The following is a 13,516-nucleotide window of genomic DNA, read 5'->3' as shown; positions in this document are numbered from 1 at the left end:
CAACTGCTTACAGCTATAAAAGAGGAAACTAACAGTAACACAATAATAGTGGGGGACTTTAACACCTCTCTTACACCAATGGACAGATCATCCAAACAGAAAATTAAAAAGGAAACACAAGCTTTAAATGACACAATAGACTAGATAGATTTAACTGATATTTATAGGACATTCCATCCAAAAACAACAGATTACACTTTCTTCTCACGTGCACATGGAACGTGCTCCAGGAAAGATCACATCTTGGGTCACAAATCAAGCCTCAGTCAATTTAAGAAAACTGAAATCATATCAAGCATCTTTTCTGACCACAATGCTATGAGATTAGAAATCAATTGCAGGGAAAAAAACATAAAAAACACAAACACATGGAGGCGAAACAATACGTTATTAAATAGCCAAGAGATCACTGAAGAAATCAAAACATACCTAGAGACAAATTACGACGAGAACACGACCATCCAAAACCTCTGTGAGGCAGCAAAAGCAGTTCTAAGAGGGCAGTTTATAGCTGTACAAGCCTTACTTCGGGAAACAAGACACATCTCAAGTAAACAATCTAACCTTACACCTGAAGGAACTAGAGAAAGAAGAACAAACAAAGCCCAAGGTTAGCAGAAGGACAGAAATCATAAAGATCAGAGCAGAAGTAAATGAAATAGAAACAAAGAAAACAGTAGCAAAGATCAATGAAACTAAAAGCTGGTTCTTATACAAGATAAACAAAATTGATGAAAAACAAAAAGTTACAGCAGACACCACAGAAATACAAAGCATCCTAAGAGACTACTACAAGGAACACTATGCCAATAAAATGGACAACCTGGAAGAAATGGACAAATTCCTAGAAAGGTATAAATTTCCAAGACTGAACCAAGAAGAAATACAAAATATGAACAGACCAATCACAAGTAATGAAATGGAAACTGTGATTAAAAATCTTCCAACAAACAGAAGTCCAGGACCAGATGGCTTCACAGGTGAATTCTATCAAACATTTAGAGAACAGCTAACACCCATCCTTCTCAAACTCTTCCAAAAAATTACAGAGGAAGGAACACTCCCGAACTCATTCTATGAGGCCACCATCACCCTGATACCAAAACCAGACAAAGATACTACAAAAAAGAAAATTACAGACCAATATCACCGATAAATATAGATGCAAAAATCCTCAACAAAATACTAGCAAACAGAATCCAGCAACACATTAAAAGGATCATACACCATGATCAAGTGGGATTTATCCCAGGGATGCAAGGATTCTTCAATACATGCAAATCAATCAATGTGATACACCATATTAACAAATTGAAGAAGAAAAACCATATGATCATCTCAATAGATGCAGGAAAAGCTTTTGACAAAATTCGACACCAATTTATGATAAAAACTCTCCAGAAAGTGGGCATGGAGGGAGCCTACCTCAACATAATAAAGGCCATATACAACAAACCCACAGCAAACATCATTCTCAATGGTGAAAAACTGAAAACATTTCCTCTAAGATCAGGAACAAGACAAGGATGTCCACTCTCACCACTCTTATGAACATAGTTTTGGAAGTCCTAGCCACAGCAATCAGAGAAAAAAAAGAAATAAAAGGAATACAAATTGGAAAAGAAGAAGTGAAACTGTCATTGTTTGCAGACGACATGATAGTATACATAGAGAATCCTAAAGATGCTACCAAAAAACTACTAGAGCTAATCAATGAATATGGTAAAGTTACAGGATACAAAATTAATGCACAGAAATCTCTTGCATTCCTATACACTAATGATGAACACTCTGAAAGAGAAATTAAGGAAACACTCCCATTTACCATTCCAACAAAAAGAAAAAAATACCTAGGAATAAACCTACCAAGGGAGACAAAAGACCTGTATGCAGAAAACTATAAGACGCTGATGAAAAAGAAATTAAAGATGATATAAACAGATGGAGATGTATACCATGTTCTTGGACTGGAAGAATCAACATTGTGAAAATGACTCTACCACCCAAAGCAATCTACAGATTCAATGCAATCCCTATCAAATTACCAATGGCATTTTTTACAGAATTAGAACAAAAAAATCTTAAAATTTGTATGGAAACACAAAAGACCCCTAATAGCCAAAGCAGTCTTGAGGGAAAAAAATGGACCTAGAGGAATCAGACTCCCTGACTTCAGACTACACTACAAAGCTACAGTAATCAAGACAGTATGGTACTGGTAGAAAAACAGAAATATAGATCAATGGAACAGGATAGAAAGCCCAGAGGTAAACCCATGCACCTATGGTCAACTCATCTATGACAGAGGAGACAAGGATATACAATGGAGAAAAGACAGTCTCTTCAATAAGTGGTGCTGGGAAAACTGGACAGCTACAAGTAAAAGAATGAAATTAGAACACTCACTAACACCATACACTAAAATAAACTCAATATGGATTAGAGACCTAAATGTAAGACTGGACACTATAAAACTGGACACTACAGAGGAAAAAATAGGAAGAACACTCTCTGACAAAAACCACAGCAAGACCTTTTTTGATCCACCTCCTAGAGTAATGGAAATAAAAACAAAAATAAACAAATGGGACCTAATGAAACTTAAAAGCTTTTGCACAGCAAAGGAAACTACAAAGAAGTTGAAAAGACAACCCTCAGAATGGGAGAAAATATTTGCAAATGAATCAATGGACAAAGGATTAATCTCCAAAATATATAAACAGCTCATGCAGCTCAATAGCAAAAAAACAAACAACCCAATCCAAAAATGGGCTGAAGACTTAAATAGGCATTTCTCCAAAGAAGATATACAGACTGCCAACAAACACATGAAAGAATGCTCAACATCACTAATTATTAGAGAAATGCAAATCAAAACTACAATGAGGTATCACTTTACAGCGGTCAGAATGGGTATCGTCAGAAAATCTACAAACAACAAATGCTGGAGAGGGTGTGGAGAAAAGGGAACCCTCTTGCACTGTTGGTGGGAATATAAATTGATACAACCACTATGGAGAACAGTATGGAGGTTCCTTAAAAAACTAAAAGTAGAATTACCATATGACCCAGCAATCCCACTACTGGGCATATATGCAGAGAAAACCATAATTCAAAAAGACACATGCACCCCAGTGTTCACTGCAGCACTATTTACAATAGCCAGGTCATGGAAGCAACCTAAATGTCCATCAGCAGATGAACAGATAAAGAAGATGTGGTACATATATACAATGGAATATTACTCAGCCATATAAAGGAACGAAACTGGGTCATTTGTTGAGACGTGTATGGATCTAGAGACTGTCATACAGAGTGAAGTAAGTCAGAAAGAGAAAATGAAATACCATATATTAACGCATATATGTGGAACCTAGAAAAATGGTACAGATGAACTGGTTTGCAGGGCAGAAACTGAGACACAGATGTAGAGAAGAAACGTATGGACACCAAGGTGGGAAGCGGCAGGGGTGGGGGTGGGGGTGGAATGAATTAGGAGATTGGGACTGACATGTCTACACTGATGTGTGTAAAATGGATGACTAATAAGTACCTGCTATATAAAAAATAAAAAATAAAAAGAAGAGCAGTCACTATGCACATGCTCATTAATTCTTCAAAAACCCCACAAAGTTATGAAGTAGATCAAAATCCTGTTCTCCGATATATTCAGGAATACAAACTGATCATTTACAATGGGATAAATTTTATAGTTTCACAATACAAATCTTTTCTTTCTTTAAACAATTACAGAACTTTATCCAGACCTGTAAGACCTACATGTGTGAAATCACTTTCACTGTAAAAGTGGCAGTTACACAAAAGCAGAACTACACAGACTGTTATTTAAGAGCCTAAACTTCAGCACTCTCTCTCCCTCTCTGTTACTTAGGAGACAGTCTTCCAATTCTGTAGGCAACTGCTTCTTTCCCCAAATAACAATATTTATCCTTTTATTATGGAGTAAAAGACATTTTCTCCTCTACACAGATGTATGTTAATGATATCAGCCCAAAGTAATGGCTTAAAGATACTCAAGTCAGGAGGCACAAACACCTTCCAGGCTGCAACAAGTCAGCAGCTGGCAAGTTCACAAAGGTTTTATGATTAGAATACTTTACATTAGAATACTTTCCATAAACCAAACTGCCATGCACCCTAGAGAGTCCTTCTGTAATGTGTCCAAATGCTAGATAGAAGAAGAAGATAGAAACAGACTAAAGACTGACCTGTGTTGATTTTTCTATTAAATGAGCTTATTTTTAAAATCCTGTTCTTCAATACAGGAATTACTTAATATTAATGGTTGACTACGATGACTACAATGTAATTATAAACAGTAGAGAGACACTTTAAGGCCCGAGTAGTGTCATTATACAGTCCATATACTTACCATGAGAATATTTTACCTAACATAGGATTTCTTCCAGTTCTAAGTTGAAGAGGTACTAAACATACAGAGAAACCCCTTTCTTAATGGTGTAGGAGGAACTCATTCATATAACAAAAAAATTTTCTTCTATCACATAATCCCTAAACTGTCAATGAGGTTTGGTAAAAACAGGTTAAATCGTCCTTTAGGCCATCAGACTCCCAATTTTGGCTTTCCTCCCAACTAACTAGATTCTTGTTTCAGTTATTAAACATGACAGTGGTTTTTAGGTAAATTGTCCCAGAAGTCTTAAACAAGTAGTACAGCTGTAATCTCTCATTTAAGAGATCACCTGTCCTGCATCTGTGACTATCTAAATACTCAATAAGCAAGGAGAAGTTCTGAGCAGCCCCAAATCCCCAAAGCACTAAAGCTCAGACTCAGAGACCCTGGAGACTGAGGCCACTTTCCCACAATTCTAACTAGGGGACACCTCGACTGATAAGATTAGAAGAATAAACTGAGGGGGAGGAAGCAGCTAATGACAGCTATGCCTAGCGGAACAAGCCGTGAGAACTGATGGCCGGAGAGGTGACAGAAACAGGCTCGGTCTCAAAACAAGGAAGCAAAGCAACCTGAGACCCTTTTAAACACAACGGGCAGTTTCCACACAAGAATTGCCCTTGAGAGCATAATGTATTAGAACACAGTATACTAACTGACATTTATAGTACTTCAATTTACCAAACAGCTATCATTCCTGTGTGTATGCCTTATATTGTTTAATATAAAGATGAATAAAAATGTACTTACTACCTTCAAATTGGTTAAAAAGAAATTAAATGGTATTTTATAGTCTTTGTTTAATGAATGGATAATATGTTTTAGATAGGTTTTGGTTATTTTTTTAAAAACAAGCTTTAGGACTTCCGGGTAAGATGGCGGAAGAGTAAGACGCAGAGATCACCTTCCTCCCCACAGATACACCAGAAATACAGCTACACGTGGAACAACTCCTACAGAACACCTACTGAACGCTGGCAGAAGACCCCAGACCTCCCAAAAGGCAAGAAACTCCCCACATACCTGGGTAGGGCAAAGCAGAGAGATTCCCGCACGGAGGAGCGGTGCCGAGCAGCACTCACCAGCCTGAGAGGCTTGTCTGCTCCCCCGCCGGGGCGGGCGGCGCTGGAGCTGAGGCTCGGGCTTCAGTCAGAGCGCAGGGAGAGGACTGGGGCTGGCGGCGAGAACTCAGCCTGAAGGGGGCTAATGTGCCACAGCTAGCTGGGAGGGAGTCCGGGAAAACTCTGGAGCTGCCGAAGAGGCAGGAGACTTTTTCTTCCCTCTTGGTTTCCTGGTGCGCGAGGAGAGGGGATTAAGAGCACCGCATAAAGGAGCTCCAGAGACAGGCGCGAGTCGCGGCTGAAAGCACGGAGCCCAGAGACGGGCGTGGGACGCTGGGGCTGCTGCTGCCGCCGCCAAGAAGCCTGTGTGCGAGCGCAGGTCACTGTCCACACCGCCCTTCCGGGAGCCTGTGCAGCCTGCCACTGCCGGGGTCCCGGGATCCAGGGGCGGCTTCCCTGGGAGAACGCGCGGCGCGCCTCGGGCTGGTGCAACGTCACGCCGACCTCTGCCGCTGCAGGCTCGCCCCGCACTCCGTGCCCCTCCCTCCCGCCCGGCCTGAGTGAGCCAGAGTCCCCGAAGAGGCTGCTCCTTTAACCCTGTCCTGTCTGAGCGAAGAACAGACGCCCTCTGGCGACCTACACGCAGAGGCGGGGCCAAATCCAAAGCTGAGACCCAGGAGCTGTGAGAACAAAGAAGAGAAAGGGAGACCTCTCCCAGCAGCCTCAGAAGCAGCGGATTAAAGCTCCACAATCAACTTGATGTACCCTGCATCTGTGGAATACATGAATAGACAACAAATCATCCCAAATTGAGGAGCCAGGAGTCAGTGCTGTGCCTCTGAGGTGGGAGAGCGAACTTCAGGACACTGGTCCACAAGAGACCTCCCAGCTCCACATAATATCAAACGGCGAAAATCTTCCAGAGATCTCCATCTCAACACCAGCACCCAGCTTCACTCAACGACCAGCAAGCTACAGTGCTGTACACCCTATGCCAAACAACTAGCAAGACAGGAACACAACGCCACCCATTAGCAGAGAGGCTGCCTCAAATCATAAAAAGTCCGCAAACACCCCAAAACACACCACCAGACGTGGACCTGCCCACCAGAAAGACAAGATCCAGCCTCATCCACCAGAACACAGGCAGTAGTCCCCTCCACCAAGAAGCCTACACAACCCACTAAACCAACCTTAGCCACTGGGGACAGACACCAAAAACAACGGGAACTACGAACCTGCAGCCTGCAAAAAGGAGACCCCAAACACAGTAAGATAAGCAAAATGAGAAGACAGAAAAACACACAGCAGGAGAAGGAGCAAGATAAAAACCCACCAGACCTAACAAATGAAGAGGTAATAGGCAGTCTATCTGAAAAAGAATTCAGAATAATGATGGTAAAGATGATCCAAAATCTTGGAAATAGAATAGACAAAATGCAAGAAACAGTTAACAAGGACCTAGAAGAACTAAAGACGAATCAAGCATCGATTAAAAACACAATAAATGAAATAAAAAATACTCTAGATGGGATCAATAGCAGAATAACTGAGGCAGAAGAACGGATAAGTGAGGTGGAAGATAAAATAGTGGAAATAACTGCTGCACAGCAAAATAAAGAAAAAAGAATGAAAAGAACAGAGGACAGTCTCAGAGACCTCTGGGACAACATTAAACGCACCAACATTCGAATTATAGGGGTTCCAGAAGAAGAAGAGAAAAAGAAAGGGACTGAGAAAATATTTGAAGAGATTATAGTTGAAAACTTCCCTAATATGGGAAAGGAAATAGTTAATCAAGTCCAGGAGGCACAGAGAGTCCCATACAGAATAAATCCAAGGAGAAATACGCCAAGACACATATTAATCAAACTGTCAAAAATTAAACACAAAGAAATCATATTAAAAGCAGCAAGGCAAAAACAACAAATAACACACAAGGGAATCCCCATCAGGATAACAGCTGATCTCTCAGCAGAAACTCTACAAGCCAGAAGGGAGTGGCAGGACATACTTAAAGTGATGAAGGAGAAAAACCTGCAACCAAGATTACTCTACCCAGCAAGGATCTCATTCAGATTTGATGGAGAAATTAAAACCTTTACAGACAAGCAAAAGCTGAGAGAGTTCAGCACCACCAAACCAGCTTTACAACAAATGCTAAAGGAACTTCTCTAGGCAAGAAACACAAGAGAAGGAAAAGAACTACAATAACGAACCCAAAACAATTAAGAAAATGGGAATAGGAACATACATATCAATAATTACCTTAAATGTAAATGGATTAAATGCTCCCACCAAAAGACACAGACTGGCTGAATGGATACAAAAACAAGACCCATATATATGCTGTCTACAAGAGACCCACTTCAGACCTAGAGACACATACAGACTGAAAGTAAGGGGATGGAAAAAGATATTCCATGCAAATGGAAACCAAAAGAAAGCTGGAGTAGCAATTCTCATATCAGACAAAATAGACTTTAAAATAAAGACTATTAGAAGAGACAAAGAAGGACACTACATAATGATCAAGGGATCAATCCAAGAAGAAGATATAACAATTGTAAATATTTATGCACCAAACATAGGAGCACCTCAATACATAAGGGAAATATTAACAGCCATAAAAGGAGAAATCGACAGTAACACAATCATAGTAGGGGACTTTAACACCCCACTTTCACCAATGGACAGTTCATCCAAAATGAAAATAAATAAGGAAACACAAGCTTTAAATGATACATTAAACAAGATGGACTTAATTGATATTTATAGGACATTCCATCCAAAAACAACAGAATACACATTTTTCTCAAGTGCTCATGGAACATTCTCCAGGATAGATCATATCTTGGTTCACAAATGAAGCCTTGGTAAATTTAAGAAAATTGAAATTCTATCAAGTATCTTTTCCGACCACAATGCTATGAGACTAGATATCAATTACAGGAAAAGAGCTGTAAAACATACAAACACATGGAGGCTAAACAATACACTACTTAATAACGAAGTGATCACTGAAGAAATCAAAGAGGAAATTAAAAAATACCTAGAAACAAATGACAATGGAGACATGACGACCCAAAACCTATGGGATGCAGCAAAAGCAGTTCTAAGAGGGAAGTTTATGGCAATACAATCCCACCTTAAGAAACAGGAAATATCTCGAATAAACAACCTAACCTTGCACCTAAAGCAATTAGAGAAAGAAGAACAAAAACATCCCAAAGTTAGCAGAAGGAAAGAAATCATAAAAATCAGATCAGAAATAAATGAAAAAGAAATGAAGGAAACGATAGCAAAGATCAATAAAACTAAAAGATGGTTCTTTGAGAAGATAAACAAAATTGATAAACCATTAGCCAGACTCATCAAGAAAAAAAGGAAGAAGACTCAAATCAATAGAATTAGAAATGAAAAAGGAGAAGTAACAACTGACACTGCAGAAATACAAAAGATCATGAGAGATTACTATAAGCAACTCTATGCCAATAAAATGGACAACCTGGAAGAAATGGACAAATTCTTAGAAATGCACAACCTGCCAAGACTGAATCAGGAAGAAATAGAAAATATGAACAGACCAATCACAAGCACTGAAATTGAAACTGTGATTAAAAATCTTCCAACAAAGAAAAGCCCAGGACCAGATGGCTTCACAGGCGAATTCTATCAAGCATTTAGAGAAGAGCTAACACCTATCCTTCTCAAACTCTTCCAAAATATAGCAGAGGGAGGAACACTCCCAAACTCATTCTACGAGGCCACCATCACCTTGATACCAAAACCAGACAAGGATGTCACAAAGAAAGAAAACTACAGGCCAATATCACTGATGAACATAGATGCAAAAATCCTCAACAAAATACTAGCAAACAGAATCCAACAGCACATTAAAAGGATCATACACCATGATCAAGTGGGGTTTATTCCAGGAATGCAAGGATTCTTCAATATACGCAAATCAATCAATGTGATACACCATATTAACAAACTGAAGGAGAAAAACCATATGATCATCTCAATAGATGCAGAGAAAGCTTTTGACAAAATTCAACACCCATTTATGATAAAAACCCTGCAGAAAGTAGGCACAGAGGGAACTTTCCTCAACATAATAAAGGCCATATATGACAAACCCACAGCCAGCATCGTCCTCAATGGTGAAAAACTGAAACCATTTCCACTAAGATCAGGAACAAGACAAGGTTGCCCACTCTCACCACTCTTATTCAACATCATTTTGGAAGTTTTAGCCACAGCAATCAGAGAAGAAAAGGAAATAAAAGGAATCCAAATGGGAAAAGAAGAAGTAAAGCTGTCACTGTCTGCAGATGACATGATACTATACATAGAGAATCCTAAAGATGCTACCAGAAAACTACTAGAGCTAATCAATGAATTTGGTAAACTTGCAGGATACAAAATTAATGCACAGAAATCTCTGGCATTCCTATATACTAATGATGAAAAATCTGAAAGTGAAATCAAGGAAACACTCCCATTTACCATTGCAACAAAAAGAATAAAATATCTAGGAATAAAGCTACCTAAGGAGACAAAAGACCTGTATGCAGAAAATTATAAGACACTGATGAAAGAAATTAAAGATGATACAAATAGATGGAGAGATGTACCATGTTCTTGGATTGGAAGAATCAACATTGTGAAAATGACTCTACTACCCAAAGCAATCTACAGATTCAATGCAATACCTATCAAACTACCAATGGCATTTTTCACAGAACTAGAACAAAAAATTTCACAATTTGTATGGAAACACAAAAGACCCCGAAGAGCCAAAGCAATCTTGAGAACGAAAAACGGAGCTGGAGGAATCAGGCTCCCTGACTTCAGACTGTACTACAAAGCTACAGTAATCAAGACAGTATGGTACTGGCACAAAAACAGAAAGATAGATCAATGGAACAGGATAGAAAGCCCAGAGATAAACCCACGGACATATGGTCACCTTATCTTTGATAAAGGAGGCAGGAATGTACAGTGGAGAAAGGACAGTCTCTTCAATAAGTGGTGCTGGGAAAACTGAACAGGGACATGTAAAAGTATGAGATTAGATCACTCCCTAACACCATACACAAAAATTAGCTCAAAATGGATTAAAGACCTAAATGTAAGGCCAGACACTATCAAACTCCTAGAGGAAAACATAGGCAGAACACTCTATGACATAAATCACAGCAAGATCCTTTTTGACCCACCTCCTAGAGAAATGGAAATAAAGACAAAAATAAACACATGGGACCTAATGAAACTTCAAAGCTTTTGCACAGCAAAGGAAACCATAAACAAGACCAAAAGACAACCCTCAGAATGGGAGAAAATATTTGCAAATGAAGCAACTGACAAAGGATTAATCTCCAAAATTTATAAGCAGCTCATGCAGCTCAATAGCAAAAAAACAAACAACCCAATCCAAAAATGGGCAGAAGACCTAAATAGATATTTCTCCACAGAAGATATACAGACAGCCAACAAACACATGAAAGGATGCTCAACATCTTTACTCATTAGAGAAATGCAAATCAAAACTACAATGAGATATCATCTCCCACCAGTCAGAATGGCCATCATCAAAAAATCTAGAAGCAATAAATGCTGGAGAGGGTGTGGAAAAAAGGGAACACTCTTGCACTGCTGGTGGGAATGTGAATTGGTACAGCCACTATGGAGAACAGTATGGAGGTTCCTTAAAAAACTACAAATAGGGCTTCCCTGGTGGCGCAGTGGTTGAGAGTCCGCCTGCCGATGCAGGGGACACGGGTTCGTGCCCCGATCCCGGAAGATCCCACATGCCGCGGAGCGGCTGGGCCCGCGAGCCATGGCCGCGGAGCCTGTGTGTCCGGAGCCTGTGCTCCGCAACGGGAGAGGCCACAGCAGTGAGAGGCCCACGTACAGCAAAAAAAAAAAAAAAAAAAAAAAAAAAAAAAAAAAAAAAAAAAAAAAAACTACAAATAGAACTACCATATGACCCAGCAATCCCACTACTGGGCATATACCCTGAGTAAACCATAATTCAAAAAGAGACATGTACCAAAATGTTCATAGCAGCCCTATTTACAATAGCCCGGAGATGGAAACAACCTAAGTGTCCATCATCGGATGAATGGATAAAGAAGATGTGGCACATATATACAATGGAATATTACTCAGCCATAAAAAGAAATGAAATTGAGCTATTTGTAATGAGGTGGATGGACCTAGAGTCTGTCATACAGAGTGAAGTAAGTCAGAAAGAGAAAGACAAATACTGTATGCTGACACATATATGGAATTTAAGAAAAAAATGTCATCAAGAACATAGGGGTAAGACAGGAATAAAGACACAGACCTACTAGAGCATGGACTTGAGGATATGGGGAGGGGGAAGGGTAAGCTGTGACAAAGTGAAAGAGCGGCATGGACATATATACACTACCAAACGTAAGGTAGATAGCTAGTGGGAAGCAGCCGCATAGCACAGGGAGATCAGCTTGGTTCTTTGTGACCGCCTGGAGGGTTGGGATAGGGAGGGTGGGAGGGAGACGCAAAAGGGAGGGGATATGGGAACATATGTATATGTATAACTGATTAAATTTGTAAAATAAAAAATATATATTTTCTGCAAAAAAAAAAAAAGCTTTAGTATTTAAGGAGATAAGCTTCAAGAATCTGAAAAATTAATGCAGGTAAACACGTTCTTTAGAATAGACATGAAAATTAAGCCTGGATTACTGTTCCACACAAACAGGATATCTGTATTACTGCACTGATGGATGGCATTTATGTACGTTTTATGGAATCTTACTAGAATGACTACTTCATTACCCCTTCAATAGCCTTCAACAGAACAATCTACCTAATGACTACTTAATAAAGCAAACAGAAACCATCTCCTAGGAGCTTACAGTTTATTCCTGTCCCAACCACCTATCACTTTTCTACGCAAAAAGTAATGTACTTTTCCTCACACCCATTAGGATGGCCTATCAAAGGGGGGAAAAAGCAGAAAATAACAAGCATTGATGAAGATGTGGAGAAACTGGAACCCTTGTTCATTGCTGGTGGGGTTGTAACATGATGCAGTCATTACGGAAAACAGAATTACTGTTCCTCAAAATACTGAACGTAGAATTACCACATGATCCAGCAATTCCACTTCTGGGTACATACCCCAAAGAATGGAAAGCAGGGCCTCAAAGAGATGTTTGCACGCCTATGTGCCAAAATGTGGAGGCAACCCAAGTGCCCACTGACAGATGGATAAACAAAACGTCATGCACACACACAACAGAAAATTACTCAGCCTTAAAGAGGAAGGAGATCCTGTCCCATGCTACCACATGGATGAGCCTTGAGCACATTAATTATGCTAAGTGAAATAAGCCAGTCACAAAAGGACAAATACTGTATGGTTCCACTTATATGAGGTACCTGGCGTAGTCAAATCCAGAGACAGAAAGCAGAAAGGTGGTTGCCTGGGGCTGGAGAGGGGCACTGAGAAGTTGATTGTGGGTACAGTCTTAGACTTACAAGATGAAAAGTTCTGGAGACCTGTTTCACAGCAACATGATATACTTAACCATACTGAATTGCACACTCAAAGATGGTTAAGTTGGTAAATTTTGTGTTTTTGTCACAATAAAAAAAAGTAATGTACCTTCTTATCTTGAGAAAATATCTGATATAAACAGCAATATCCATGTACTCATGTACCAACAGGCAGTCAAGAGAACATCCTAGACTATATTAATAAAAGGTTTGCAAAGGATGTGTGGCTTACCCTCCCACAGCTGAAGACTCTGTGGAGCAACCGAAGGCCAGATGACAAGATTGTTGGCTTCAAAGAGAGGGTTGGTGAACTTACTCAGTTCACAGGGCCGGTTGACCCAAGACCATAGAGACATCGTTTTCTGCTGTAGCTTCAACTTGCATCTGATCAAGAAAGAAAATTGCCATTAAAGCAATTAATTTATGACAACCACTATTAAATGCTCCTTCTAATAGGACAATTTCT

General features: G+C 39.7%; 1 protein-coding gene across 1 annotated transcript in view; it reads right to left on the bottom strand.

Annotated features, from left to right (window-relative positions):
* The window catches only part of MTMR9 (myotubularin related protein 9), a 115,144-nt gene that overhangs the window by 5,655 nt on the left and 95,973 nt on the right, over positions 1-13,516 (bottom strand). The window contains exon 9 of the mRNA XM_060102642.1: positions 13,283-13,434. Coding sequence (XP_059958625.1) covers positions 13,283-13,434 — 152 coding nt within the window. The remainder of the gene's footprint in view (positions 1-13,282; positions 13,435-13,516) is intronic.

This window comes from Mesoplodon densirostris, chromosome 6 (assembly GCF_025265405.1).
Source record: "Mesoplodon densirostris isolate mMesDen1 chromosome 6, mMesDen1 primary haplotype, whole genome shotgun sequence".
Classification (NCBI taxonomy): domain Eukaryota; kingdom Metazoa; phylum Chordata; class Mammalia; order Artiodactyla; family Ziphiidae; genus Mesoplodon; species Mesoplodon densirostris.
The sequence above is the reverse complement of the archived record's forward strand: the minus strand, read 5'-3'. Positions and strand labels throughout refer to the sequence as shown.